At 34.1% G+C, this 26,811-nt stretch overlaps 1 protein-coding gene across 5 annotated transcripts in view; it reads left to right on the top strand.

The window, feature by feature from the left end:
• ZFYVE16 (zinc finger FYVE-type containing 16) overlaps positions 1 to 20,280 on the top strand; it is a 55,046-nt gene extending 34,766 nt beyond the window's left edge. For all 5 annotated transcript variants that reach the window (XM_059916655.1, XM_059916652.1, XM_059916656.1 and 2 more), the window contains 6 exons: positions 237 to 384; positions 2,036 to 2,116; positions 12,899 to 13,061; positions 13,990 to 14,095; positions 15,032 to 15,199; positions 18,545 to 20,280. In XM_059916655.1, coding sequence (XP_059772638.1) covers positions 237 to 384; positions 2,036 to 2,116; positions 12,899 to 13,061; positions 13,990 to 14,095; positions 15,032 to 15,199; positions 18,545 to 18,706 — 828 coding nt within the window. In that variant the 3' untranslated portion in view covers positions 18,707 to 20,280. The remainder of the gene's footprint in view (positions 1 to 236; positions 385 to 2,035; positions 2,117 to 12,898; positions 13,062 to 13,989; positions 14,096 to 15,031; positions 15,200 to 18,544) is intronic.
• Positions 20,281 to 26,811: the final 6,531 nt, after the last annotated feature.

Here is a 26,811-nt window from a genome sequence, read left to right on the forward strand (position 1 = left end):
TTTGTTTCCTAATAGAGGATTTGGTTAATCCTATTTTTTCCATTTTTTTCTTACTGTTTTATCTGTCTTTTAATTGAGGTGATTTTATTTTAAACATTTGTTTCTATCACATTCTCAGGGAGTTGTCCAGACTAAAGCTTGATAAAGGTGGTCAGAAATGTGACTCTTTGAATTATTGTAACTAATAAAGGCACAAAATGTTAAAAATGTTTCTAAATGCATATGTTTTTTTCCAGGTAATGAAAGTAATAAATTCTTCTAATGAGCATGTCATTAGCATTGGAGCTAGTTTTAGTACAGAAGCAGATTCTCATCTAGTCTGTATACAGAATGATGGAGTTTATCAAACACAGGCCAACAGTGCTACTGGCCATCCTAGACAAGGTGAGTATTGGTTCCTAGTGTCAATCCATAAAACCATCTCAAAAAGTAGAATTCCTTTCAAAGAGGAATATACCTACCTATATGTAGATATCTTACTTATTTGCTAAATTGATGGTGATAAAACAGTATGCTTTAAATTTTTAGCTATACAAACAAAAAAATTGCTTCTAATATTTGTGTTTATCTTGGGCAACATTAGGTTTAAAAACTTGGAATACAGTATTTATTTTGATGTCTTCAGGTTTAGTGTGTCCCATATGGTGGGTGTCTCTGGAGTGAGGTATTTTTTGCCTTTGTTTGCTCTATGCTCCAACTCCTCTTAGTGGGGAGCACAGGGTAGATAAGGATGAAGAATGATTTATAAAACTGTTAAGTGGCTGGGAATATAAAAATGATAAAGATGGTGATGTGAATGACATTACTCGGCTGAATGGCCTCAGTGACTGCTGTGATTACCAAATCCTTGCAGTAGAGAGCCTAACAAATTGAAAGTTAAGAAGTAAGTATTCCAAAAAATTAATACATTATTGTAAAATAACACATTTAAAATAGTCAGACATTCTGGCTGCTAATAAAAAATTTTCCTCTGATTATAAAAGTATGTATACTCATTTGTAGTAAGCTTGGAAAATATGTTTCAAGAAGTAGTAAAAGGAAAAAAAAAAGCCAAAATATGGCCTTTGTTGACATTTTAATATATTTCCTTCTTATACTGATATATATGTTAAACAGATGATTTTATACTGGATATTTACTTTTGTATTGTGCTTTTTTAACTTAACATGCTATTGACATTTTTGTCATTAAAATTTTGCAGCCATTTAATATTTATTTGATGAATATTTATGTAGTATAAAATTCAAAAGGTATAAATATTCACACTGCAAAATCTCCTTTCCTCCCTAGACCCTCAAACTACCCTCTTCCCCTCCCCACAGGCAACCAAACCAGTGTTATCAGTTTCTGGTATATCCTTTCAGAGATTTCTTGCTTGTATGTATATATAAGCAAACACCACCCCACCACACACATACACGCACATACACCTTTCTTCCACTTTTTTTCAACAAGTCATAACATTTGTTGCACCTTGTTTTTTCTTTTGGAGATTATTCTTTGTTAGTATATAAAGGACTTTCACATTGCACATAACTTTCCACTTTATATGTGAACATCATTTAATTGTCCCTTATTAATGGACAGTTGCTACCAATCCTTGGCTGTTTATAAAAATGCACTATGAATAACCTTGTATATGTGCCATTAATTCCTAGAAATGGAATTTGTATGTCAAAGCATACATGTGTTTGTAATTTTAATAGCAATTTATCAAGTTGTCCTCCATAGAGATTGTTCTGATTTATGCTCTCAACAGTAGCGGATGTTTGATTTTCCACACCCTCACTTGATACAAACACTGTAAATAGTACAACAGCCATCAATTTTTAGATACAAACATTAAATAACCTTTATGCAATATTTTATCATAACTTTATTTTGTTTGGTATTTTTTGTTATTCTAATGTAAGTGGTATGGGCATGGCGTTTATCAGGTACTTAAAATATGCTGTGCTCCACATTATGCATTTAACAAATATCATATAGCATAAAAAGAGCAGTTTAAAACATAATTATTGTATTTTTAAATCAGTGACAGGTGCAAGTTTTGTGGTATTCAATGGAGCTCTAAAAGCATCTTCAGGATTTCTTGCTAAGTCCAGCATAGTTGAAGGTATGAGTTTCATCTTTAAGACTGGTTTAATGTAAAGATGTTTTCCATCTCCTTTTAAAAATGTATTTGATACTTACAAAAGAATATATGTAAGTTACAAAGCATAGTACAACAAACTTGTGTGAAATCATCACTCAGCCATGAACTAGAATATGACTAACATTTGGGCCTACCTCAAGCTTGACAACTCTGCCTTAGCCTGCATTTCCTGCTTGTGCATAGCCTAAAGGTTAGTCTGAGGTGAGAGCTTAGGGTCTTCTCAGGTCTCACCTTAGCATGCACACACCCTGGGCATGCGCACAGTATTGCACATGCATGGGGCCTTCTAAATTCCCAGATATATGTTAGAGCCTTTCAAAGCCCTTATGGACATCTTATTCCCCAGCTTTTCCTTTAAGTGTTTGGTTGGCCTATCGTTTGCCTCTACTAGTATCTGCTGCCACAGGCAGCTATGATGTTGATCACTGGTCTCTAATTGTTTTTAACAAATGCTCCCTGAGAAAATACTTTTTTCACTGGGCAAGCTTAGAGTCTGGTCAAATAAAGACATTGTATGTGGAGTCTTCCCAGGAACCACCTGACAAGTCAAAAAATGACAGTTCTCCAGTAATGAGGTTTTGAAGGAGTTCCAGCCCCATTTGCCTTCTCCAGTGGATACCAAGCTGATGGTTTTTTACTATGATTGCAGGCTGTTGGTTTTTAGGCTTCTGCTAAGCTGGAGAGGAGGGGATGGGAATAGGAAAGTTTAAAATGACACAAAACTTGCTGTTTTTAATCAAGTTCCTGCCGGGTTTTTTTGTTTTTTAAAGAACCAGCTTTTAGTTTTATTGATCTTTGCTATTGTTTTCTTTGTTTCTATTTCATTTACTTCTGCTCTGATCTTTATGATTTCTTTCCTTCTGCTAACTTTGGGTTTTGTTTGTTCTTCTTTCTCTAGTTCCTTTAGGTGTAAGGTTAGATTGTTTATTTGAGATTTTTCTTGTTTCTTGAGGTAGGCTTGTATTGCTATAAACTTCCCTCTTAGAACTGCTTTTGCTGCATCCCATAGGTTTTGGATCGTAGTGTTTTCGTTGTAATTTGTCACTAGGTATTTTTTGATTTCCTCTTTGATTTCTTCAGTGATCTCTTGGTTATTTAATAATGTATTGTTTAGCCTCCATGTGTTTGTGTTTTTTACGTTTTTTTCCCTGTAATTGATTTCTAATCTCATAGCATTGTGGTCAGAAAAGATACTTGATATGATTTCAATTTTCTTAAATTTACTGAGGCTTGATTTGTGACCCAAGATGTGATCTGTCCTGTAGAATGTTCCATGTGCACTTGAGAAGGAAGTGTAATCTGCTGTTTTTGGATGGAATGTCCTATATATATCAATTAAATCTATCTGGTCTATTGTGTCATTTAAAGCTTGTGTTTCCTTAGTAATTTTCTGTTTGGATGATCTGTCCATTGGTGTAAGTGAGGTGTTAAAGTCCCCCACTATGATTGTGTTACTGTCAATTTCCTCTTTTATAGCTGTTAGCGGTTGCCTTATGTATTGAGGTGCTCCTATGTTGGGTGCATATATATTTATAATTGTTATATCTTCTTTTTGGATTGATCCTTTGATCATTATGTAGTGTCCTTCCTTGTCTCTTGTAACATTCTTTATTTTAAAGTCTATTTTATCTGATATGAGTATTGCTGCTCCAGCTTTCTTTTGATTTTCATTTGCATGGAATATCTTTTTCCATCCCCTCACTTTCAGTCTGTATGTGTCCCTAGGTCTGAAGTAGACAACATATATATGGGTCTTGTTTTTGTATCCATTCAGTGAGCCTGTGTCTTTTGGTTGGAGCATTTAATCCATTCACGTTTAAGGTAATTATCGATAATGTATGTTCCTGTGACCATTTTCTTAATTATTTTGGGCTTGTTTTTGTAGGTCCTTTTCTTCTCTTGTGTTTCCCACTTAGAGAAGTTCCTTTAGCATTTGTTGTAGAGCTGGTTTGGTGGTGCTGAATTCTCTTAGCTTTTGCTTGTCTGTAGAGGTTTTAATTTCTCCATCGAATCTGAATGAGATCCTTGCTGGGTAGAGTACTCTCAGTTGTAGGTTCTTCCCTTCCATCACTTTAAATATATCATACCACTCCCTTCTGGCTTGTAGAGGTTCTGCTGAGAAATCAGCTGTTAACCTTATGGGAGTTCCCTTGTATGTTATTTGTCGTTTTTCCCTCGTTGCTTTCAATAATTTTTCTTTGTCTTTAATTTTTGTCAGTTTGATTACTATGTGTCTCGGCATGTTTCTCCTTGGGTTTATCCTGCCTGGGACTCTCTGTGCTTCCTGGACTTGGGTGGCTATTTCCTTTCCCATGTTAGGGAAGTTTTTGACTATAATCTCTTCAAATATTTTCTTGGGTCCTTTCTCTCTCTCTTCTCCTTCTGGGACCCCTATAATGCTAATGTTGTGTTTAATGTTGTCTCAGATGTCTCTTAGGCTGTCTTCATTTCTTTTCATTCCTTTTTCTTTATTCTGTTCCGCAGCAGTGAATTCCACCATTCTGTCTTCAGGTCACTTATCCGTTCTTCTGCCTCAGTTATTCTGCTATTGATTCCTTCTAGTGTATTTTTCATTTCAGTTATTGTTCATCTCTGTTTATTTGTTCTTTAATTCCTCTAGGTGTTTGTTCTTTAATTCTTCTAGGTCTTTGTTAAACATTTCTTGCCTCTTCTCGATCTTTGCCTCCATTCTTTTTCCGAGGTCCTGGATCATCTTCACTATCATTATTCTGAATTATTTTTCTGGACGGTTGCCTATCTCCACTTCATTTAGTTGTTTTTTCTGGGGTTTTATCTTGTTCCTTCATCTGGTACATAGCCCTCTGCCTTTTCATCTTGTCTATCTTTCTGTGAATGTGGTTTTTGTTCCACAGACTGCAGGATTGTAGTTCTTCTTGCTTCTCTCCTGCTGTTTTTTTTTATAAATACTCCCCAGATTGCTGCAAGCCTTTGGTTAATTTCCAGAGTTTCGAAAAAGTTTCCTCTGACATTTTATTGGTTTCCTTGTTGTTTTTATGGAGTAGTGTATTTTCGGAAGTTCTTAGTCTGCATTTTCACTAATATCATCCTCCATACTATCTCAGTTACATAGCTTTATAGGAAGTCCTCCCATCTCTGATGCCACACACATGCCTTATTCCTCATTTTAGTAGTGCTCTGGCCAGTCTAAGCCCTTTGTTTTATCATGTTAATTTTAGGATCAACTTGTCAGGTTCGAAAAGGTCCATTGGACTTTTTATTGGAATTGCATTATATTGCTAGTTTAATTTTGAGAAAATTGGCATATTTTCTATTTTCATTGTTTCTATCCATGTACATTGGCTACCTTCAATTTATTTACATAATATTTAATAATATTCATTTCCAATAAAATTTTATAGTTTTTGTGTAGGTTTTGAATATCATTTCTTATTTATTCCTGTACCTCATAGATTTTATTGCTAATGTAAATGGTATCTATTTATTTACTTATTACAATTTTAGTGTAATGTAAATGCCATTATAATTTTTTAAATTTATTTTTTATTGAGGTATAGTTGATATAAAATATTATGTAAACTTCAGGTGTACAACAAAGTGATTCACAAGTTTTAAAGGTTATATTCATTTATAGTTATTATAAAATATTGGCTGTATTCCCTGTGCTATACACTATATCCTTGTATCTTACTCACTTTATACATACTATGTTGTACTTTTTAATCCCCTACCACCCCTCCCTGCTTACCTCTCCCCACTGGTAACCCCTAGTTTGTTCTCTATATCTGTGAGTCAGTTTATTTTTTGTTATATTCACTAGTTTTATTTCTTAGATTCCACATATAAGTGATATGATACAGTATTTGTCTTTCTCTGTCTGACTTCTTTCACTTGGCATGGTACCCTCCAAGTCCATTCATGTTGTTGCAAATTGCAAAATCATTCTTTTTTATGGCTAAGTAGTATTCCATTGTATATATATACCACATTTTCTTTATCCATTCATCTGTTGATGGATACTTAGGTTGCTTGGCAACTGTAAATAATGCTGCTATGAACATTGGGGTGCATGTATCTTTTTGAGTTAGTGGTTTTGGTTTTTTTTGGATAAATACACGGAGTGAAATTGCTAGGTCATATAGTAGTTCTATTTTTAGTTTTTTGAGAAATCCCCATTTTGTTTTCCATAGTGGCTGCACCAATTTACATTCCCACCAACATTGTAGAGGGTTCCCTTTTCTCCACATCCTTTCCAGCATTTGTTATTTCTGTTCTTTTCGATGATAGCCATTCTGACAGGTGTGAGGTGATATCTCATTGTGGATTTAATTTCCATTTTTCTGATTAACAATGTTGAGCATCTTTTCACATGCCTATTGGCCATCCTATGTCTTCTTTAGAAAAACATCTATTCAGGTCTTCTGCCCATGTTTTAATCAGGTTTTTTTTTTTTTTTTTTTTGATGTTGAGTTGTATGAGCTGTTTATATATTTGGATATTACCTCGTTATCAGTCATATCATTTGCAAATGTTTTCTCCCATTTGATAGGTTGTCTTTTTGTTGTGCTGATGGTTTTCTTTACTGTACAGAAGCTTTTAAGTTTAATTAGTTCCCGTTTGTTTATTTTTGCTTGTATTTCCTTTGCTTTAGGAGACAGATCCAAGAAAATATTGCTACAGTTTATGTCAAAGAGTGTTCAGCCTGTGTTTTCTTCTAGGAGTTTTATGGTTTCTGATCTTACATTTAGGTCATTAATCCATTTCGAGTTTTTTATTTTTTTGTACATGGTGTGAGAGAATGTTCTAATTTCATTCTTTCCTAGCACCACTTATTGAAGAGAGCGTCTTTGCTCCACTGAATATTCTTGCCTCCTTTGTTGTAGATTAAGTGATCATAAGTGCATGGGTTTATTTCTGCGCTCTATTCTATTCCATTGATCTATGGTTCTGTTTTTGTGCCAGAAGCATACTGTTTTGATTACTGTAGGTTTGTAATATAGTCTGAAGTCAGGGAACATGATTCGTCCAGTTCTGTTTTTCTTTCTCAAAATAGTTTTGGCTTTTGGGGTCTTTTGTGTTTCCATACAAATTAAAAAATTATTTGTTCTAGTTCTGTGAAAAATGCCCTTGGTATTTTGATAGGGATTACATTGAATCTGTAGATTGCTTTGTTCATTTTAACAATATTGTATGTTCATTTTAACAATATTAATTTTTCCAGTCCATGAACACAGTATATCTGTGTTCCATCTGTTTGTGTTGTCTTCAGTTTCTTTTATCAGTGTCTTACAGTTTTCCAAGTACAGGTCTTTTACTTTCTTAGGTAGGTTTATTCCTAGGTATTTTATTCTTTCTGATGCAGTTGTAAATGGGATTATTTCCTTAATTTCTCTTTCTGATAGTTTGTTGTTAGTGCATAGAAATGCAAGATTTTTATATATTAATTTTGTACCCTGCAACTTTATCAAATTCATTCATGAGCTCTAGTAGTTTTCTGGTGGTATCTTTATTATGTTGAGGTATGTTTCCTCTATGCCCACATTCTGAAGAGTTTTTATCATAGATGGATCTTGAATTTTGTGAGAAGCTTTTTCTGCATCTATTGAGATGATCATATGGTTTTTATTCTTCAGTTTGTTAATGTTGTGTATTTCATTGATTGATTTGCAGATACTGAAAAATCCTTGCATGCCTGGGACAAATCCCCCTTGGTCATGGTATATGATCCTTTTAACGTATTCTTGGATATCTTTTTAAATTAAAAATTTTATCTTTTGTTGCTGGAAAATAGAAATTAATTGATTTCTGTATTTTTATCTTATAACCAGCTATATTGCTAAACTTACATTATTTAAAATAATTTACCTATAGACTCTTTTAGAGTTTTTTTATAACTATAAATAATGATAGTTTATTAATAATGATAGTTTTGATTCTTTCTTTACAGCCATTATGGCTTTTTAATTTATTTTTCTTGTTTATTGGCTAGTACTTCTAGTGGAAGCAGTGATTGTAAATGTTCTTGTCTAGATCCATGTTTTTCAGTAATACCTTTTAAAAGTAAGTGAGCTTTATGATTCCATTTTGTGTGCCATATCTGTCTTCTGAAGATGGAATGTGATATATTCAATTATATTTCTTATATCACATTATATGTGATAAGAAGTAAGGAGAAATATGTTTTATTTTTGTTGGGTTGTTTGTGGTAGGTTTTGATTTTGCTCCTTTTTTCAGGGAAGCAGTGTGCCCTGGGACATCAATTCTTTGATAGATCTAAGAGTTGTTCATTTTATGTTTGTTCAGCTTTTTAATTTTTTAAAATTTATTTTTAAAAATTTTACTGAAGTATAGTTGATTTATAATAATCTATTAGTTTCAGGTGTACAGCAAAGTGATTCAGTTTTTCATATGTATATATATATTTTTTTACAGATTCTTTTTCATTATAGGTTATTAAAAGATATTGAATATATTTCCCTGTGTTATACAGTAAATCCATGTTATTTTATCTATTTTATTTATATTAGTGTGTATCTGTTAATCCCATACTCCTAATTTATCCGTCTCCTCCCTTTCCCTTTTGGTAACCATAAGTTTATTTTCTATGTCTGTGAGTCTGTTTCTGTTTTGTAAATAAATTCACTTGTATTATTTTTTAGATTCTACATGTAAGTGATATCATATATTTGTCTCTGTCTGACTTCACTTAGTATGATAATCTCTAGGTCCATCCATGTTGCTGCAAATGGCAATATTGCATTCTTTTTTTGGCTGAGTAATATTCCATTGTGTGTGTATATACACACACACACACCACATCTTCTTTACCCATTCATCTGTTGATGGATACTTACTTAGATTGCTTCCATGTCTTGGCTATTATAAACAGTGCTGCTACAGACATTGGGGTACATATATCTTTTTGAATTAGAGTTTTCATCTTTTCTGGACATATGCCCAGGAGTGGGATTGCTGGATCATATGGTAGCTCTACTTTTAGTTTTTTAAGGAACCTCCAGACTGTTTTCTGTAGTGGCTGTACCAATTTACATGCCTACCAACAGTTTAGGAGGGTTCCCTTTTCTTCATACCCTCGCCAGCATTTATTATTTGTAAACTTTTTGATGATAGCCATTCTGACTGGTGTGAGGTGATCTCATTGTAATTTTGATTTGCATTTCTCTAATAATTAGTGATATTGAGCATCTTTTCATGTGACTGTTGGCCATCTGTATGTCTTTGGAAAAGTCTATTTAGGTCTTCTGCCCATTTTTTGATTGGGTTGTTTGTTTGATAGTGAGGTGTATGAACTGTTTGGATATTTCTGAAAGTAACCCTTCATTGCATCATTTGCAAATATTTTCACCCATTCTGTAGGTTGTCTTTTCATTTTGTTTATGGCTTCCCTGCTGTGCAAAAGCTTTTGAGTTTGATTAGGTCCCATTTGTTTATTTTTGCTTTTGTTTCTTTTGCCTTGGCAGACTGACCTAAGAAAATATTGCTATGATTTACATCGAAGAATGTTTTGCCTATGTTCTCTCCTAGGAGTTTTACGGTATCATGTCTTATATTTAGATCTTCAAACCACTTTGAGCTTATCTTTTTATATGGTGTGAGGAAGTGTTCTAATTTCATTGATTTACATGAGGTTGTCCAGCTTTCCCAACACCACTTGTTGAAGAGACCGTCTTTTCTCCATTGTACGTTCTTGCCTCCTTTGTCAAAGATTGACTACTGGTGTGTGGGTTTATTTCTGGGCTCTCTCTTTTGTTTCATTGATCCATATGTCTGTTTCTGTGCCAATACCATGCTGTTTTGATTACTGTAGCTTTGTAGTATTATCTTAAGTCTGGGAGGCTTATGTCTCCAGCTTTGTTCTTTTGTGAGGATTGCTTTGGCAATTCTGGGTCTTCTGTGGTTCCATATAAATTTTAGGATTATTTGTTCTAGTTCTGTGAAAAATGTGATGGGTAATTTGATAGGGATCACATTAAATCTGTAGATTGCCTTGGATAGTATGGCCATTTTAACAATATTAATTCTTCCAATCCAAGAGCATGGGATATCTTTCCACTTCTTTTATTTTTTTTAATTAATTACTTTATTTATTTATTTATTTTTGGCTGTGTTGGGTCTTCATTTCTGTGAGGGCTTTCTCTAGTTGCAGCAAGTGGGGGCCACTCTTCATCGCGGTGCGCAGGCTTCTCACTATCGCGGCCTCTCCCGTTGCGGAGCACAGGCTCCAGACGCGCAGGCTCAGCAGTTGTGGCTCACGGGCCCAGTTGCTCCGCGGCATGTGGGATCTTCCCAGACCAGAGCTCGAACCCGTGTCCCCTGCATCAGCAGGCAGACCCTCAACCACTGCGCCACCAGGGAAGCCCTCCACTTCTTTGAATCATCTTCAGTTTCCTTTATCAATGTTTTATAGTTCTCAGCATGTAAGTCTTTCACATCCTTGGTCAGGTTTATTCCTAGGTATTTTTTTTATACAATTTTTAAAGGGATTTTTTTTTTTAACTTTCTGATATTTCATTGTTTAAAGTAATGCAAACTATTTCTGTAAATATTGTAGCCTGCTACCTTGCTGAATTCGTTTATCAGTTCTCATAGTTTTTGTGTGGAGTCTTTAGAGTTTTCTATATAGAGTATCATGTCATCTGCATATAATGACAATTTTACCTCTTTCCTTCCAATTTCGATACCTTTTATTCTTTTTCTTGTACGATTGCTGTGGCTAGGACTTCCAGTACTATGTTGAATAGAAGTTAGGTTTATTCCTAGGTATTTTATTGTTCAGCTTTTTTCTTGTTTTGAGGATGGAAGTGACAAGTTCCAAGCCCTTTACATGGAGCAGACACCAAGAAGTCATTAGTATTTTTTGTAATACAAGTTGGCTGACTTTCATTTATCTAATGTTGTCTTGCCTTTCATTTTTCTGAAGCTGTCTTTATTTCATTCTCATTTTTTATGGGTATTTTTGCTAGATATAAAATTCTGCTTTCAAAGTCTTTTCTTTAAAGATGTCATTTCATTGTCTTCTGACCCTCATTATTTCTAGTGAAGAGTCAGTAATAGTTTTTATATTTGTTTCCTTGTATTTAATGTGCCCTTTTCCTCAGTCTGTTTTCAAGATAGCCTCTTTATCTTTGGTTTTCACCAGTTTTACTGTGGTGTGCCTCAATGTGGTTTTCTTTGTATTTATCCTATTTGGCATTTATTAAACTCCTTGGATGTGTGTGTCAGTATTTTTCATCAAATTTGGGGAATTTCTTACCATTTTTTTAAATGTCCTGATCTTTCTTCTCCTTCTGGGAGATAGTCTTATCTATGTATATGTAATCCATATCTGTATTAGACTGTTTTATACCATCCCATGGGTCTTTGATGCTCTTTTTATATTTCTTCATTCTTTTTTCTCTGGGTTCTTCAGATTTGATCATTTTTGTTGACCTTTCTTTATGTTCTCTGATTCTTTTGCCATCTTCAATCTACTATTAAGCCTATCCATTAAGGTTTCTGTTTTAGTTGGATTATACTTTTCAGTTATAGAATTTGGGGGGAGGGTTTTCCAGTTTCTATTTCTCTGTTCAGATTTTTAAAAATCTGTTTATAAATTTAGCCAGTATTTGCTTTTCATTCTTTAAATATGTTTTCCTTTAGGTCTTTGAATATATTTTAGATAGCTATCTTAAAGTGTTTTTGTGTTTAATCCAATGTCTTGGCCATCTCATGGTTAGTTTCAGTTTTATAGGGGCTCACATTTTCCTGTCTTTGGTAACTTTTTATTATGTACTGTCATTATTGATATGCTTTAGAGACTTTAGATTCTTTTAGCTTTTTTTAAAGGGATTTTTTTGCTGAAGAAGGCTTATTTATGTTTAAGCAGGCATTTTATGTCTGCTTACCCTGAGCTTGTGTAGTCTTTATTTTTTTAACAGATGGATCTATGGATATTCTAAGGTGTTTACAGTCTGGCAGGACTCATCCTCCAAATCTGTTTTGCCTGTAGATTTTGTAAGAGCTTTGATTTGGCATTGCACAGTTCAGGGTTAATGAGGTGCTAATGTCTATTTTGGTTGGTTTAGACTACCAATATCCCCCAACGTTGCTTGACTTCTAGTATCTCTGTTCTATTCCCAACCATATAATAGCCATTTTCTGTTATGCCTCATCTAGGGTCACTCTATTAATGTGTTCTCAGTTCTAGTCCAAGGACTCAAAAAGTCCTTGAACACAGTCTCCTGGTGCTCCCCTTTTTAGTGTCTTGACCACAGATTTCAGGTTTCCCTAAACTCTTATCTCTGACTTCTCAGCCCAGTAGAGCAATTGTAGGCTTACTGGTCACCATGCAGAAATTGTCCCCAAGCAGAGAGCCTGGGCAGTTATGGGCTCACCTATTGAGTTTTCCTGTAGGGACCATGGTATTGTACTTCCTGTTTTCCAGAACCTGAAAACAATTGCCTCATACATTTTGTCTAGTTTTATGGTTGGTTTTCATAATGAAAGGGCAGTTTGGCATCATTATTTCATCATAGCCAGAAGTGGAAGTTCTCACCTTTATTTGTTTAACCATTAAAAAAAAAAAAAAAGAATCCTTAACATTGTGCAATATTTTTCATATTCCCTAACAGAAAACAGCCATCAAGATGATTTAACAGATGGTCTAAAACTTGCACGGAACATATTTTGATAGCAAAATTTATGGCTTAGACATATAAATTTATATTCAGTAAAAGAAATGTGAAACATAATTCTCATTTTTAGATGGCTTAATGGTACAAATAACTCCAGAGACCATGGATGGCTTGCGGCTAGCTCTACGAGAACAAAAAGACTTTAAAATTACATGTGGGAAAGTTGATGCTGTAGACATGAGAGAATATGTGGACATCTGCTGGGTAGATTCTGAAGAAAAAGGAAACAAAGGGTAGGAATTTTTTGTTACCAAAATGTAATTGATTTGATGAAGGAGAAAGGATAAAAACATCCTGTTAACAAAATTAAATATTTTATAAATAAATATAGAATTATACCATTAATTTAAATGCATATACTCTAATTAATAAATGCAGTCTGTTTTTTTCAAAAATGTACCTAACCAGCGTCATGTGTGTTTTCTTAGCCAGGGTGCTGTAAATTATTAAAGGGTGGTCAGTTTGGGAGGGGGCAAATGATAAAATGTGCATTGTGTAGCAGTGTAGGCTTGATGCCAGGTCTGAGAAAGACAGGATACTTTGTTATATGGTACGTTGAGGCATACACATATTTCCCCCCAAGACTGCCTTTTATATACCAGATATGTATTTTCATGGAATTATTTGAGGATTATTTTTGTCAAATAAGTAATGGATTCCCTTTGGGTGTTTATTCTGTATTATATTGATCCACTGTAAATGCAAACAACTGAATTCAATAATATGTACATTAGAGGCCTCACAGAATATTACTGCCATTCCCTCCTCTCTTTAGTTACCCATTTTCTTTCTTTTTTGGAGACTGGCTAAGGGATCTGGAGCAAAAAAGGAAGAGGAGGGCTAATGCTGAAGGATTCCAAGATAGAGTTTTGCAATTCATGAGACAGCTTTTCTGTTAGGAGACTAAGGTATTTTAAACCTCAGGTCTGAATTGGGCATATGAAAAAGAGATATAATTTGCTACACAATCAAGAAATCTTGGTAAATGAATATGAGCTAAGTTTTAATTATTTTTTATATAATTGAGATGTCTTACTGATGCTTTAAATTTATAGCTTTCATAATTTTTATCCTTATTCCATTTGTTCAAGTCTAATAATTTACTTCATAGAAAGTACTTTGGTATTAAATAAATCTGTTCTATTATATTTTATTCTGCAGTGTTATTAGTTCAGTGGATGGAATATCATTACAAGGATTTCCAAGTGAAAAAATAAAACTGGAAGCAGATTTTGAAACTGATGAGAAGATTGTAAAGTGTACTGAGGTAACTTAGAAAGACGTTTCCTTCCATTTACATGCTGTGTTTGTATATATTTTTGTTAATTTGGAGATTTTGTAGGACTCAACCTCTGAATGTTTAAGTGCAGTGTATTACACTTTCATTACACCTTGAGACACACATATCTCCACCCCAGACTGCCTTATATACACCAGATTTGCATTTCCATAGGATCATTTCAGGTTATTGTATGGTGGTACTGCCTGTCAGCTCACAGTTAAGTTTTCACGGCATTGCCATCTTTGTTTGTACAATAACATGTTATTTGACCATGGTGTTTTCATTTTTCTCCTATTTTACAAAAAATAAAATATTTTATAGATATCAGTTTATAATCAGCATTTACATATGAAAGTTAGTTTTGCATGTTCCAGTTTTTTAAAAATAAGAGAATATGAAACTATAGCCTTACAGCCCCTTAGTCTACCTCCATTCTCCCCCTCACTCTACCTCCTGGGTCAGACAATCAATGTTACTGATTTCTTAGGTATTCTTTGTGATTTTACACATGTAGAAGATAGAAACTATAGAGGGTATAGAAATTATAGGACATTATTTCTTTGTTTGATCTTAACTTCATTAAGATGTCCTTATGGGATGGTGATCTTATTGGGTGGGCTCATCAGTACCCTTCTTTAAACTGAGTTAACAAAGCTTTTGTTGCTACAAGTTAACTTTAGGCAAAAATAGCTGTCATTCCCATATTCCCTAACCTTTGGTTTTAAGTTTTTACTTATACTATAGATCAGGCTATATATAGTATATATATATACTATATATATAATGTTCCTAACTAGTGAATTTCATGGCACTAACATTGGAATTTTATTCATAAAGTTGAATTGAAGGTAGCAATTGTTGCATTTTTAAAGCTACTTTTAATCTTAATCATGACTTGTTTCCTAATTAAATACATTTCAGGTGTTCTACTTTCTAAAGGACCAGGATTTATCTATTTCAGCAACTCGTTATCAGTTTGCAAAAGAAATAGCCATGGCTTGTAGTGCTGCACTGTGCCCTCACCTGAAAACTCTAAAGAGTAATGGGATAAATAAAATTGGCCTCAGAGTTTCCATTGACACTGATATGGTGAGGCATGTTTTTGTGATGTATTTTTGAAATGAATATATCTTATATTAAAATAATCAGAAGTTTTTCTTTAACCTTTTACTTTGAGATCACTGAAGAGAATTAAAGTTTGTTGAACGTTAATGTTCGGTACATACTTCCTGTACATTATCTCCTTTATTGTCCACAGCAGGGGCCAGCAAACTTTTTTTGGTCAGACAGTAAATAACTTAGGCATTACGGTCTGTCAGATTTCTTTCACAACTACTTAACTGTGCCATTATAGTGTGAAAGCAGCTGTAGACAGTAACTAAACAGCTTAGCTGTGTTCCAGTGAAACTTTGTTTACAAAAACAGTTGGTGGGCCACATTGGCCCACAGGCCATAGTTTGCTGACGCCTGCTCCACAACATTTCTGCTTGATAAGTAGGTTTTTTAATTATGCTGACTAAATTCTATATTCATGTGACTTAAAATTACAAAAGTCTAAAAATGTTAAAAAAGGAAAATTTTCAGTTTTTTCCGCCTATGTAGGGAAAAACCTATTTCTTCCCTCCTATGTCTTTCTTTCCTGTGTGTCTCTTTCACTATCACGGAAAACACTTCTGCTCACCAGATGTGTAGAGGCTTTCCCCGACCCCAGCAAGCAATTCTCAGACACAAGCAGGGTGTCCAAGAATTCAACTCAATTCTGACTTGATCTACCTGGAGATAGCATCAGATCCTACAGCTCTTACAAGACTGCCTCCTCCCCCACTTCATATGCCAGTCAGTTATCACCTGTGCTTCTGACCAACCAGTTATGGATCAGAGCTTCCAATGACCCCCTCCTCCTTGGGTTCAATTAACTTGCTTGAGCAGCTCACAGAACTCAGGGGAACATTTGCTTATGTCTGTCAGTTCATTAAAGGCTATACAGATGAACAGCCAGATGAAGAGATACATAGGGCAAGGTCTGGTAGAGTCCTGAGCAGGAGTTTCTGTCTCCACGGAGTTGGGGTGCATCACCCTCCCAGTGTGGATGTATTCACCAGCCTGAAAGCTCTCTGAACCCCCTTCTACTGAGATTTTATGGAGGCTTCCTCATGTAGGCATGATCAATTATTAAGTCAGTTTTTAGCCCCTCTCTCCTCTCTGGAGAATGAGGGGTAGGGCTGGAAATTTAAAGCTTCTAATCATGGGCTTGGTCTTTCTGGTGACCAGCCCCTACCTAGGAGCCCATCCAGAGTTGACTCAAAAGAACAAAAGATGCTCCTCCCTCTCTTATCACTTAGGAATTTACAAGTTTCTTAGGAGCCCTGTGTCAGGGATGGGATCAAAGATAAATATTAGAACAAGAGATGTTACTGGTATTCTTATCACTTAGGAAATGACAAGGGTTTTAGGAGCTTTATGCCAGGAATTGGGGTCAGAGACCAATATTTTCTATTATATTATATATTCTATTCTATTCTATTATAATATTATAATTATAATTATAATATATTCTATTATAATTATATAATTATAATTATATATTATAATTTTCTATTATAATATTTTCTATTATCTCACAAATGTATATATATCGGGACCACCTCATTAAACATTAAACATGCTAGAGAGCAGCATTCACACAGTACTCTATTTAATTGGTGACCTCTGGAGATATTAACTCCAGGCTACAATGTAAATGGTTCCCAGTAGAGTTGCATCAGGTAATAGCCCTGGAAAGATCTCCTTCCTACCCTTGACTCCTAACCCTTCAGTCCACTTCCATACTCCCCCTCATCCTCCCTTCTTGGTCAGGCAGTCAAATGTTATCCATTTCTATGTATTCTTTGTAATTTTTTGCATGTATGAGCAATTAAGTTTGTACGTCCTTTTTGTTCTCTTTTCACTGTTTTTTTTTTTAACAGTGCTTCTTTAACTTAATATATCTTAGAGATATTTCATATTAACTACATATTCTTTTTAAAGTTGCACAGTAGTAGTTGATTATATAAATGTACCATAATTTATTTAGTGCTTATGCATGTTTGGTATGTCCTGGTTGATATTTAAGGTATCCATAATATTTTGCTTTTGCATAAGTGTGAGTATATAAGAAACATTCCTAGAAGTAGAATTGCCAGGTCCAAGTATGTACTCAATAGATATTACCATATTGTCTCAAATAGAGGTTATGACAATTTATATTTCTACCACAATTTATGAGAGTGTTCTTTCTCTCACATCCTTATCAAAGCAGAATATAATCAAACTTTTGAACTTTGCCAATTTGATAGGTGATAAGTGGTACTCCAGTAGTATTTTTTTTAAATATTTATTTATTTATTTGGTTGTGCCAGGTCTTAGTTGCAGCCCATGCGCTCCTTAGTTGCGGCAGGCACACTCCTTAGTTGTGGCACGTGGGTGCCTTAGTTGTGGCAAGTGGGCTCCTTAGTTGTGGCATGCGAACTCAGTTGCGGCATGTGGGATCTAGTTCCCTGACCAGGGATCAAACCTGGGCCCCCTGCCTTGGGAGTGTGGAGTGTTAACCACTGCACCACCAGGGAAGTCCCAATCCAGCAGTATTTTAATGTGCCTTTTTAACTGTTTCCGACATCCAATATAATAGATTTCAGTCCAGGTTGTTCATTAGAATGGTCAATCTTTTTTTTTTTTTTTTTTGGCGGTGCCACGCCACATGTGGGATCTTAGTTCCCCGACCAGGGATCGAACTCACGCCCCCTGCAATGGAAGCACGGAGTCTTAACCTCTGGACCACCAGGGAAGTCCCAGAATGGTCAATCTTAACATGAACAATTTCATATGTTGAAGGTTTGCTCTTCTTCAGGCAGGATGTGTTACAGTTCTTATTGGAAAAAAGAACTGACATTTTTATCTCACTATTAAAAGTTCCTTTTTCAAGGAAGCACCTGATAATTATTTGAGTAAGCATTGTTAATTTTTTTAGTCATATGTATTAAAATGTAATTTTCACCAGCAAAATTAAATTCAAATATTATTTTATGATAAATTCAAAATATTTTTAAGTAGATCTTTTTTTAAATACCATGGGGTTTTTATTTAAGTCATGTTGACAATTATTCAAAACCTTGGTCTGCCAATGTGTTTACATGTTCATTGAGAAGAAACCTGAAGTATGAAGTAGTGGCAATTTTATTTTCATAGTATCTGTGGAAGGGACAATTATAATTTATGTAGTAGATAGAAGAAATAAAGGAGAATGTAAAACATTATTTTATGAACAAAATATCAAGTATTTTCTTAACGTGCTTAAATTGAATGATATTCTTAAATAGTTTATTTTATATTCATCTGCTGAACTAAACAAGATTGCTCACTTTCTAGGGTTGACTCATCAAGATTTTTTTTTTCCAGGTTGAATTTCAGGCAGGATCTGAAGGCCAACTTCTTCCTCAGCATTATCTAAATGATCTTGATAGTGCTCTAATCCCTGTGATCCACGGTGGGACCTCCAACTCTACTAGTTTACCATTAGAAATAGAATTAGTATTTTTTATTATTGAAAATCTTTTTTAGTGAAAGGACGTGAGTCGTATTATATATTGCAAACTGATTTGTTAAACCTAACTCCAGCACTAAAGCTGAAATGCCACAAACACTAAAAGTAAATATGTTTGATGTTTGAAACATGTAAGCTTTGCTTTTTAGGCAGGAATGATCTTTTAAAAATCATTAGCACAATATTTAAATCTCCAAAAATTTAAGAGATCCACAGTTTTTGAAGCTTTACACTTTACAAGTACTGAAAAAGACAAGGATTTCTTCTGTCTTTAAAAAATTTGTAGCATTTAACTGTGTTATTTAAATGCTAAGCCAAAGTATCTGCACTTAGGTATACCTCTTTATGCCAAGAATGATTTTAATGAAGGCTCCTTTCAGATGTAACCTTATGAAGGAACTACCTTTTTTGTTTATATGCCAGTTAAATTACTGGTTTCTAAAGTCTGTTAAAAATGTATTTCAATGGCACAGACCAGTTTCCAGATCTTAGACTTATATGGTAATTCTTTGAATAAGGCAGATAACTTATTTGTATAATTGGAGTGGAGACCTACCTCCATGATTAGATAAACTGATTGTTTGCATTAAAATCAGAATTTTGCCTTTTTTCTTTTCAAATTATTATTTTATATATACATATATGGTTTTCTCTTGATTAAATGGGTATTCTTAAAATAATTGTGGGTGCTTCAGGATTTTGTGCTTCTATAATTAAGTATATTGCTTTTATAGCGAGAACATGTGATTTGGTATGTGTTTTCTAAATCTTTAATAATTTATAAATAGGTAATATTTTTGTATTGCAGTGCATTATTTTTCCTCCTTTCCTTCCAAAGTATACCACTGTATATACCACTTCTAAGAGTGATTGACAACAGGCCAGATGACCCTTGAAGTAGTCATTATGTAGCAATAAATGAAGCCTGAAACAGGTGTTTTTTTAACTTCTCCTTTAAAGCTTAAAAGTTTCTTGGCAAGTCTACATATTTTCATTGACACCAATGTATTAAATATAAATTTTAATGAACTACTTACTTTTGCATATTTTAAATTCTTTATATGGTAGTTATTTTTTATAACAGGATATTAACATAAGTTAAATTCTATGTATTTGAAACTGTTACAGAACTTTCTTCTTTACTTCAAATAGAAAAAAATTTTTAAAGTACGTTGTGTTAAAAAAAGTAATGGTCATATTTTAGTTAATCCTGTCATTTAAGTTATTTAAAATATAATCATTATTTTAATGCTTTTTTTATTCTAATGTGGAATATATATGTTTTTGTATCAAAAACACTCCTGTGTCTCAAGAAAAAGAAACTACACTAAATAGCCCTGTTTTAAGAAAGTATTTATGAAGCATCTCAACCTGAAGACGAAGTCAGGGTTATAACTCAGGTTCTTAGGTCTCAGGCTAGGAAAAAACTGAGAATTTGAATCAGTTTGGTCATATGATTCCTACTGAATCACATCTGTAGTACTAGCCAAAGATACAGCATGGAGAAAAATATCAGTCTTTTGGAAGTAACTACTTCATAAACAATGTAAAATATTGCAGACATTAAATAAAATTAAGCAACATGTAATAACTTGTGAAATTTGTTGATATCATAAGCAATTGCATATCTAACTCAATTTGTTTTCTTTATATTTTTGTTTATTTTGCAGTATAAGTTAAGGGCACAATCTATGAATACTGAAGTTACTTTAAAATAACCAGAAGGTAGAGGACTCTTCCCATGATGGGATAGCTTTGGATTTGTTTCCATAAAGTCTCTACATTTAATAAAAATTGGAATTACTGTGCCTTTGGAGGCACATTTTAAAGTATTCTTTGTAGATGGACAATATGTTTCTGAATGCATTTGGTCATGTTCTTCACATTGATAATTTAAAATTTTAATTTTTTTAAAGGTGAAGAAATAGAATGGTTCTTTGTACTCAGTCTGCAATGATCTATTTTTGGTCTATGCCTTTTAAGAATACTGTCTTTCCAGAATTTTGAAATATTAAGTAAAATTTAGCCCATTTGCTTTTGCAGCAATCCAGCAGACTTAGTATATGCATATATGCTTGCTATACGCAGAGCACTTTAGTAGGCTTCATTGATTGAAAGATGAATAAAATAGTTCTTTCCCTCTTGGAGATGAATGTGTGAAGCAGATAATTAACAAAGTAAAAGTAATTGCTAAAATAGAGATATGACTTATGAGTAGCTGGTTGGAAAACAATCCAGGAGGATAGCCATACCAATAAAGAGAAGGCATGGGCGTTAAACTTGTCTAGGCAAGAGCTGAAAATCTGAAGAGTCAGTAATATGTCAAAACATTCAACTTTCCCTTTTAAGGCAATTTACTTTAAAGAGTCTTCTGTGTTGTGTGAATATCTTACCTTATAATTTAATCATAAAAGTAGTAGCCTGACTATGGTGTCTCAATTGCCTAAGTTTATAACAGCCTAGATTTAAATATTGTTTTATAAGTAAAGAATACAACTCTTCTTTTTTTAATAGTAATATAACTTTGATAACTTGACTCAAATTTTAAAAGAAAGTATCTTGAAATCTTGAAAATAAACCAGAAACCTCTAAACAATCCTAGGTTTTAATTTTTTTCTTTGTGATTAAAAAAAAAAATGCTTCATATGTGTAATATATAAACATTCAAAAATCAGAAAGAAATGTTAAAAACTTAATCAATATAAGTCTTACTGCCCACCTTGTATGCATCTACCTTGTTCTTCTCACTCTCCAATCTCAATAAGAAGTGATTTTTATTATTGTGTATCTTTCCAAGGTTTAGGTGCAGTAGCAGCAAATATGTTTTTATTATCTCCCCTCATTTTTTATACAAAATATAGTGCGCTGTTTACACTGAAGAACACAACGTCATCTCCTAAATTACTTTGATTTATATGGCTTCTATTTAGAATCTTAAAGTTTTCACTGCTTCTCCAACCACTGTGTAATTGATAAAAGCAATCTTAATTGCAGAAAAGCAAGAAGAAAATCCATTACTGGAATTACGACCATATGTTTCCGTAGGAGGACTGTTTTTCTCATAACAAATTTTTACGAAAATACTTGCAATGTTATTTTTTATTTGAGCTATATTGAAAACCTTTATTTTTTTTCCTACCCAACACTAAGCCTCACCATCTAAATTTATCTTTTATCACTTAATTGACATTGACATTGGTGTTCTTTTTGTTTTGTTTTGTTTTTTTACATCAGATTTTTAGTAGTTTTAAATCTTCTCTTTATATTCTGTGTTTTGGATTTAGCTTGGAATGATACACAATTTAATATTTAACACCTTTTGGGAAACATTTTCTGTATTTGCATTGATAAAATTACAGCCATATTTTCATGCTTTTTACAAATGAAGAAATAGGACTAATTCGAGAGCTTTATTATGAACCTCCGAATATAGTAAAGTTTTTTTTTCTTTCTTTTTTTGTTCTTTTGGTAAAATAAGGTGCTTGCCAGCTTCCAAGATAGCCCACAATGATCCCTGCCTCTTGGTTATTCACACCCTTGTGTAGTCACCTCCCACACTGTACCACTGTTGGTCTTTGTGACCAACAGAATATGGAAGAAGGGATGGGATGTCATTTCCAATATTATGTTATAAAAGTTTCTATGGCTGCCATCTTTGGTGTATTTCTCCCCACTCACTCTCTTCATTTCATCCCTCTCTCCCCACCTCTCCCTCCCTGTCTGTCTCTTTCTCTTTCTCCTTCTCTTTCTATTGAGTCACTCATTCTTGGGGAAGCCAGCTGCCAGGCAAGTGGAAGGGGATCCTCCAACCCAGTCAGGCCTTCAGACTGCAGCCCCAGCCACAGTTTGACTGCAGCCTCATGAGAACCACCCAACTAAGCCATTCTCAGATTTCTGAATATCAGATATAAATGTCTGTTGTTTTAAGCTGCTAAATTTTCTGGTGGTTTATTACATGAAGCAACTAATATTAGCTAACTAAAACAAGATACCTATATCTTAGAGCAGCTATAAGTACAAATTTCTAAAAAAAAAAAAAGATTAATTGCTCTGACAAAATTAAGCATAGTTCTTATCAACATTTATGTATTCCATTCCACAAGTAGTATGTGCTAAGTGCAGAGAATACCAAGAGAAAGAGTAGGGTTTGGCCATGTTGGAACAAAGATGCAATTGTGGGAAACTTCCTGTTTCTGGAAATTGCATGTTAGGATATTTAGAGCTATGCCATTGATAAAAACAACCAAAGCTGATTAAAATACAAAAAGCATCTTAAAACATCAAAGAGATTTTTAAGACAGTATGGAACACCCAGTCCAAAAGTAAAGAGAAAAAGAGAAGTGAGCATGGGGCCCTAATATGACAGCCTAATGGGGTAAGGGGACAGATATCAAAGTTCAAGGCCCACACAAGATGGTGAATCTAACAGGAATTGTGAATCTAACAGAAGAACTTCCCCACAGTAGGCTGAGACTCCCTCAAAAGGGTTTTGGCCTTTAGATGAGGATGAATCAGAAATATAAATTATGTAAAATTGTAGCCAAGTTTAGAATTGCCTACATCACCCAAAGACTCTTAAGCATTTAACTTGCTTTAAGGTGGTCCCCCCCCCCCACACAAACCAAAACAAACAAAAAAAACAGGCACATAAGGAAGCTAGATTCCAGAGGCAAGAATTAGTAGAAACAGTTAAATTCATATAGTCTTAGGTATTACATTTATGCTTTCTGTGTTTAAAGAAATAAAGTCAAGTGTCAAATACCTGTAGAGAATTGGAAACTAAAAAGTGATGGAACTAATTTGGGAAGTAACTAAATACAAATGTTGCAAGAATATATAAAAACTGAACTTTAAAACTCAGTAGATAGGTTTAAAGGCAGAACAGAATATAACCAATTGGAAGGATTTATAAACTGGAATATAAATCAGGAGAAACTATCCAGAATGCAGCATGGAGAAACAAAAAGATGGAAAGATGGAAAAAACAGGAGACATATAGAGGATACAGTGAGAATTCCCAACATCTGCTTAATTAGCTGCAGAAGGAGAGGGGAGAGTAGAACAGAACAAATATTTTTAGATATAATGTAGACTTTTAAAAATTGATGAAAGACATGACTCTACAGATTCAAGAAGTTAAACAAATCCCAAACAATAAATAAAAAGGAATCTACACATAGGCACTTTAAAATAGGAACTGGCACAGACAGAGTCCAAGGAACAGTCTGCTCTCTCTAGTCAGAGGACAGAGAAGGGGGTTGGGGGGCTATGAGACAGAATCCTTTTGAATTTACTTACCTTATTCCAGGAGAGCTGCAGAAAAACAGCAGCACCCCTCCCTCCCTACCATGTCTAAACCCTATGGAGCAATGTGGACTTTCCCTGCCCTACCTAATCTAGAGACAGCAAAAAGGCAGCACCCCCCTCTCTACCCACTGTGCAATGGTGGCAGTCAGTGCAGGGCAGAACACTAGCAATGTTGTGGGGAAGCTAAAGCTCTGCCTTCTAGCCAGAACACAAAGAAGGGGTGATCTTAGAACCAGAGAGTGTGGGGAAGATCACTGATAGGAGGGAATTGAAGAAAGGGAACCTCTAAATTTGTATATAAAATCCTGAGATCACCTCCACACTGTGCATGTGTGAAATTGACCAGAAGCAGCCAAGCAAAGGTTTTGAAAACTGATCTACAGTATAGCTCACTATCCAGGTTTCAGACTAGCCACTGGGTGGTGCACAATTTGGGCAGATTAGAATGGCAGTGGAAAGTCACTGAGAACTAAAGTTTGGAACCATAGCCCACAGAAAGCAGGCCAGGATGTGTGGTGTGAACTAACTGGACTGACTGCCAGCTAAAACAAGACAAAACGAAAACACTCTTCTGAAGATTTAAACAGGACTGAGAATTTCATAATATTCAAAATATCCAGGAAATAATCCAAAATTATTCAAGATGCAAAACACTAGGGAAATCTAAGTAACTCTCAAGGGAAAAGACAATGAACAAAAAACCAATTCTGAGGTCACCCAAATGTTGGAATTATCAGAAAAAGACAAAAAGAATTATTTTAATCAGGTTCTACAAAGCAAAGGTAAACATTATTGAAATGAATGGAAAGATAGAAGTCTTCACCAAAGAAATCAAAGCTATAAAAAGAACCAAACAGAAATTTTAGAACTGAAGAATACAATAAAAAAATTACTGGAGATGATGGATGGAAGAGTCAGTGAATTTGAAGATACATGAGCAGAAACTATCCAGTCTGAATAACAATGAGAAAAAAAAAGTGGAAAAAAATGAAGAGCTTTGAGGGCATATGGGACAATATTAAAAAGTCTAATATATTTGTGTCATAGGAGCTAGCTGAAAACTTCCAAAATCCCATAAGTCTGGGTTTTCATGATTCACTCAACCCTGTAAGTAAACACAGCTAATTGGATGAGTGGCAATAATGCCTGACAGATTTGTTAACTTAAAAAAGAAAATATTTAAGCAACTAAAGGAACCAAGAATATAAAGTAATTAAATTCTCAATTCTCAAAAACCCTTTAACTTCAAGCCTGAGGGCCATTTAAAATTCATTGAATTAAATTAGTTTTTTGTTTGTTTTTAATCACAATTTAGGGAGTTAGTAGGATCCCTGGTTTTAGCATTAAATTATGTGGAAGTGGGAATCCAGTGCAGAGACTCCCAATTTGGCAAATGACATTTAAACATCTTTTGTCTATTGAACTGCAGAATAAATCCAGGACAGGAATCAAAGTAAGTGGAAGCTATCAATGTAGGCATATTTAAAAAGAAATTTGAGGCAACCAGAGAGTAAAAATTGACTGCTTTATAGTTACGAGAATTTGCAACTGGGCTGGCAGAAAACTTGTTAATAACAAAACAGAAGCCAGAAAACTATAAAATATATACATTTAATATATATATTTAAGTGCTAGGTGGAAAGTAAATTCTAAGGCCAGCTACACTCTTATTCAAGAGTGAATTGTATGTACTGAATCAAAGGTCACCCACAGATGACCTCATCTTATTCCACTCCTCTAATACACATAATCTCACCACCTGTACCCAGATTGGGTTAATCAGAACTAATATTATACCATTAATTCCTATTTAAATATGTCATCAAAAGCAGCTCCAAACTATCAGGTCAATGCCCATTTTTCACATTCTAATCTTCATAAGGCTCTGTACATCTCCTTTCTTCAGTGTACCATATACCCTTAATACATGAAACCCTTCCTTTGTGCAAAAAGATTAAAAGTAATTAGACACATATTTGCTATGAAATTTTCCAAACACTCAGAAGTAGAGAAAATGGTATGATGAAACTCCACGTACCCAACCTATAACAATCCTCAGATTCAACAATTATCAAGATTTTCCACTTTTGCTTCATCTATCTCTTGATTTCTTTGCTGGAGTATTTTCAAGCAAATCTTAGACATCATTATCTCATGCCACATATTCCACTATGTAGTTCTAAAAAATGGACAGTGAAGAGTAATTTTAATTGAGACAGTTACTGTAAAATCTATGAAAATATTGACCTAATACGGTTATCAATAGGCCATAAAAACTTTTGTACTGCAACTGATACGATCTAGAACGTGAAAAGACAACCTGCAAAATGGAAGAAAATATTTGTAAATCATATATCTGTTATGGGACTTGTAGTCAGACTTTATAAAGAATTTTTACAATTCAACAAAACCTCCACAAATAACCTAATTTTAAAAATGTGCAAATAATTTGAATAGACACTTCTCCAAAGAAAATATATAAAAAGCCAACAAGCACTTGAAAATATGTTCAACATTATTAGTCACTAGCGATATACAAATAACGACCACAATGAGATGTTGCTTCATATCCATTTGGATGGCTATAATTAAACAAACAAACAGATAATAACAAATATTGGTGAGGATGTGGAGAAATTGGAACTCTCATACATTGCTGGTGGGAATGTAAAATGTTGTATGTAGCTGCTTTGCAAAACTGTTTGGCACTTCCTCAAAAAGTTAAACATAGAGTTACCATATGAACCAGCAATTCCACTCCTATGTATATACCCAAGAGAAATACAGCTGCATAATTCCACACAGAATTTGTACA

This window comes from Balaenoptera ricei, chromosome 3 (assembly GCF_028023285.1).
Source record: "Balaenoptera ricei isolate mBalRic1 chromosome 3, mBalRic1.hap2, whole genome shotgun sequence".
Classification (NCBI taxonomy): Eukaryota; Metazoa; Chordata; class Mammalia; order Artiodactyla; family Balaenopteridae; genus Balaenoptera; species Balaenoptera ricei.